This window comes from Montipora foliosa, chromosome 11, assembly GCF_036669935.1.
Source record: "Montipora foliosa isolate CH-2021 chromosome 11, ASM3666993v2, whole genome shotgun sequence".
Taxonomy (NCBI): domain Eukaryota; kingdom Metazoa; phylum Cnidaria; class Anthozoa; order Scleractinia; family Acroporidae; genus Montipora; species Montipora foliosa.
Window position 1 is genome coordinate 37,474,271 of NC_090879.1, and position 5,000 is coordinate 37,479,270.

Below are 5,000 nucleotides of genomic sequence, written 5' to 3' on the forward strand. Positions count from 1 at the left end.
TGCAAGCCACTAGCGTGACATGAAAGCAAGCAACATTGACACCATGTCATGGTAAGCCCTTGCAGACGACAGAAATCTGTGGAAGCAGCGATTATCACAAGGACTGGAAAGTGGAGAGGCTGTCATCCATGACAAAAAGCGATGAAAGAAGGGCTAAAAGAATAGCCTGTCAACAGCAGGACTATCCAGTTCCACGGACTGCAAATCTAGGACTGGCCTCTGCAGCCATTAAGACAATGCTTCTCAGCAAACCCTCATGGCACTATTCCAAAGTCAAAATCGACAGACAGAGGCCAACATTACTTAACTACCAACTGTGCTTTGTTACTCGGTGGCTTTGCATTATTTTAAAGAGATCGAGCACTTAAATTGTAGACTGAGGGACCCATTGGTTTTGGTCAGCCTTGGAGTGAAATCCAAGGCCTCACTTTGACAATTTCTAACAAAATCACTGCAAGTAACTGAAAAACTGTGCACCACAGACCTGAAAATTGGAAAGGTAGTTTTTGAATTTGTCTTCAACAACATCCCAAGTTCTTGGCTTTTTTATTGAATGGTTTCCAATTTATTTTTTCATTTCATGACAGTGAAAATGATATATGACTTTCATCTTTTAACAAAACTGTGTAGTGTTAACACTGCTCGCTCTAATTGTAAATAAACATTTCTTAATTTTCAAAAGTTCAATACCATAACTTCAAATTGAGTGAACTTGGGAAAATTTGACCAAAAATACTGAACGGGCTAGGAAAGAAATTGTGCTGTTTGGACAGGCTTTAGAAAAATAGAGGGAGGAAGGCTATTATTTTTTCTCAGACCTGGTCATCCTTAGAAACAATGAAGCGTCCTTAAACTCATAATGATTTGTAAAAAAAAAACAGAACATACACTGTACTCTCTGCAAATGAGTCATGGCTTACTTCACTTGGGAACTTGTGAGCAATGGTAAAAGTGCATGTACATGTACTGTAACCTGCTTTCAGGCATACTTGATACAATTCCTTAACGAGTCATCTGCCACCCACCCGTCAAGAGTGATGTTATCATGTGTCATGCTATAAATGTGAGTCAATCAGATTTTACCGGAAATCTGTACCTGCATGTTGCGATTCGAGGAAAGATGCGACAAAAAAAAATAGCACTCCAGCTGGAATCTCCTCTGCGAAGTCAGACTTCATCAATAAAATCAGAGCAAATCCCGCTTGACATTATTTTGGTGTGGCTTTCTCCGTTCAAACCATCAAGGAACAAAGAATTTCAAGATGACATCACAGAAAAAGTCTGAATTCTTCATGTTATCACCAGGCACAATCAACAGTACAATGAAATATTTCAACTAAAATATTTGAGATGCCAATAAAAGATGCAATTAAAATAAAGAATTTTATGAGGAAAAAATCTAGTTTTCCAGCAACAGCTACTCAACTATCATTTTGTAAGAAGTGTGTCACTAAAATCATTGTTCAGATTGTTCAGAGCTCCCATAAACAATGTCACATTTCTCTGTCAAGCTAAGATGATTCCCCAAATGTGGCAGCACTAACTTCTATTCGGTTGTTTTTGGATTCACAACTTGTTTCTTCCGATTCACAACTACAGTGTACAAGCATTTTCAAGTCAGTGGTATTGGAACAATGAATTTTTTTCTATAATGTTCAGGCCTGTAAATAACACTATTGCCAAATCCCATACGAAGTACAACTATAATGTCTTCTTTTAGACAAACCATCCTTCAGATGCATTCTCTCAGCTCTTCCTTTAAAGATTTTTGAAAAAAAATCTGAAGTCAAAGCAACAGCAGCTGTAAACAGAGCCTAAACATTCCTGTTCAATTCTTCTCGGTGGACATACATGTAGTTCGATCAGCTGTTAACGTATGATTTGCAATTCTGCAACCAATCAGAGCGAGGCTCCAAGAGTTCTATTGTTTTTTGGCCAATCAGAGTAAAGTCCAGATACTGGACTAGAGGCAGATGACTTGCAAAGAAATTGTATCAGGCGTACTGTTTCACGCCCTGTCTATAAAAGAAAAGTATGCCTGATGGTAGGTTATGGTAAAAGTTGGAGTTTTTTTTATAGCAGTCGTGTGATCACATGGTAATTCGAAATGAAATGCGTAGCAATCAGGTCAAAATCAGCCAGAGCTCATTCGTATTCTATTGTTACACTCACTCAAGGCGATGACTATATGGCTTCACTTCCGCACAATTTTATGGAAGCAGAAGTTATAACGATAATGTTTATTTATAAAAAATTGAGTTCATCATCTTCCTATACCTTATTGTTGTGGATTTAAGACGGTCACCAACAGAAATAAGGTTGTATGCATGCCACATGTCCTCGGCTTCTTCTGGAACAAGGACAACTGATCTGTAAAATGACAACAAGTATAAGAAAAGATTGCAAATACAATCAGATTACTCTCTGACTGGCACAAGCTGTTGATATTGCTGAAAATCATGAGGTAACATTGTTTACACATCTAAAATTATGATCCAAGGAAAGTAATCTTTTAAATTCTTCCTGGTACAGATAAAAGTACATAAAACAAAAAAAAATGAAAGAACAGGATACAACTTTGCTACAACAGTATCACAAAAATTAAATCACAGCCCTGCAAATTTACTCTCTAAAGGCAAATTAGTATTTCAAACATACTTTATGCAAATGTGACATACTTAATTGGAAATATGCACAAGGCCAGTTCTGAGAATGCTCAATCATTATAAAATTATTTTAAAATAGCTATAGCCTGCATGTACTGCATGGATCCTCCCCTGCAAAGTTTAATTGCTAAGTTTTCTTGTTGACCTCTAACTCGGATGAAACTGGAGTTACACGCTTGCACTATTATATCACCAAGAAAAACAAACTTCCAGGAGAGGACAACACCGGTCACTACATCCATTCATCCCTTTGATAGCGTTACCAACCTGGGCATGCTAGTAGTGTCTAGCAAATTACTAGTACCCTACACTAGTATCAGAGAGAGAACAAGAGGGGGGCAGGGGGTGTCAGTGTGGATTACTGAAGAAAATACAGATCTTCCTATAATCATGTAGTTAAAATTTGACAATTAGTGGTTTGGTAGAATCATCCCAAAATAGGGTAGAGTCTTGTTCACAGAGCTTGAGGTTCCTCTTGATCAAGTTCAAAGTAAGAGGAGCCTTAGAAAAAGATGGTGATTCCACCTTAGGTACACAGGGATTGCGTTAACGCAGAAATCGTGCATTTTTACACAAATAAATTCCAAAAAATGCATTATCAAAATGTTAATGCGTCCTAAGACACAAGACACTGACTTTATTGACTCACACAACTTGCTTTGCTTTGTCAGTATATTCTGTTGCTTTGGCAAGATGTAAAATAATAATAATAATAAACTTATTGGAGCTCCCACCATTTGTTTGCTCATTGATCGTTTGATCGATTGAGAAATACAAGTGCTCACACTTCTTGAACTGAGAAAGGTTGAAGACATGGTAATTTTTACATAAATTTTTTGGCTAAAATTGGCTGAAAGAGTTTGGATGGTTGCAAACAAGGAATTTGGGCAATAAGTTATCTATGATTTTTAAGCTGGAAAAAAGAACTCGCTAGTTACAGTACTCAGTACTGTCCAAAGAAAAAGACTAGAAAGTTGGTTACTCTCTCTTTCTCATAAGATACTTTTTTTCTCGCAGGGAGTCACCAAGATTTTGGGACCCCCAAAAAATGCTTGGGACCCCAATTTGGCCGGACATGCGGGTCCCAGGACCCAGACTGAAAAATCCTGGTGCCATCCCTGGGTACATGTACATTTGTAAATGTCAGAAGTTACACATTCAATATTTTAAGGGTGCAAGTTAACTCTCTATGAGGGGATCGAATGATTCTATTTTGCTATTCACATACAATTCACTCCAGTTAAATCCATCTGCCAGGTATTCTATAAACCATAATGAAATCTATAGATCATCACATCACAGAAAGTACATGTAAGGACAGCAAGGGACCTACAGAATGGGACAATTCCTTGTTGTAAAACTAAAACAACTGGACTGGCTGAAAATAAAGCAACATGTACAGTCTGTAATACACCTCCTGGTGTTAGAGGAGGACCTGTAAATCCTCAATGTACTGTAGTACTGTAACTTGAAGAGGATTTTTTCATAAAGTTGAAAATGGATACATGAAATTTTCCTTCCATTATACTGTATTATATTAGGTCATTAGAAGAATTTAATAGGATTTTACATCAAATTCAACACAAGTTAATCCCATGGATGCTGTACAGGGTTCTCCCTAGTTTTCAGCACAACAGGTAAGGGACCTTTTCAAACCGGTAAAGCATTTGGTTTGTTGGACGTTCTGCAAAGGATAAGCGACTTCTGAGTGTTTGCAGGCGGTAATAAGTGCTATTACAAGTGGTAAATTTTACCGGTTACCACCTGATAAGGAGAACCCTGGACGTATGTAATTCTTGACAAGATATTGACATTAATATATTTTTCCATTTTGTCACTAACATATTTTGGTGCCAAAAGGTTTAAAAGAGACAGATGTTAATAGCAGGGAATTCCTTAAATAGTTATGACATCTTTAAGAATAAGACCACTTAAGTAACAGGTTGAATGCCAAATGAGCTAGGGACTTCTTCATACTCGTAAAAAAAGTACAATTAACTTAAATAGGACTAAATGTAAATTTGGTGAAGTTTATTTGATGATGGAAGGGCACAAAAGGTAGAGATACAGTGTACAGTGTACCTTAGTACAAAGGAATCATTTACTGCCTTTTCTTTACAACTACGACCTTTTTTCAGGTCAACTCTCCCAGATAATCCAGGAGACTCCAGATCTTCGACTGTATCTCCCAGTCTCAATATTATGGTCAAAAAATCTCCTGATTAATTGCCGCAGTTTATCATTACTAGTGAGAATCGACTTTCACAACAATACAATTTAGTTATTTTAACATTGATAATAAAATTCAAACCTTTTATAAACTCCAGTAAACCA

General features: G+C 37.0%; 1 protein-coding gene across 3 annotated transcripts in view; it reads right to left on the reverse strand.

The window, feature by feature from the left end:
* The window catches only part of LOC137974833 (protein pelota homolog), a 307,290-nt gene that overhangs the window by 300,479 nt on the left and 1,811 nt on the right, over window positions 1–5,000 (reverse strand). For all 3 annotated transcript variants that reach the window (XM_068821825.1, XM_068821826.1, XM_068821828.1), the window contains exon 2: window positions 2,278–2,370. In XM_068821825.1, coding sequence (XP_068677926.1) covers window positions 2,278–2,370 — 93 coding nt within the window. The remainder of the gene's footprint in view (window positions 1–2,277; window positions 2,371–5,000) is intronic.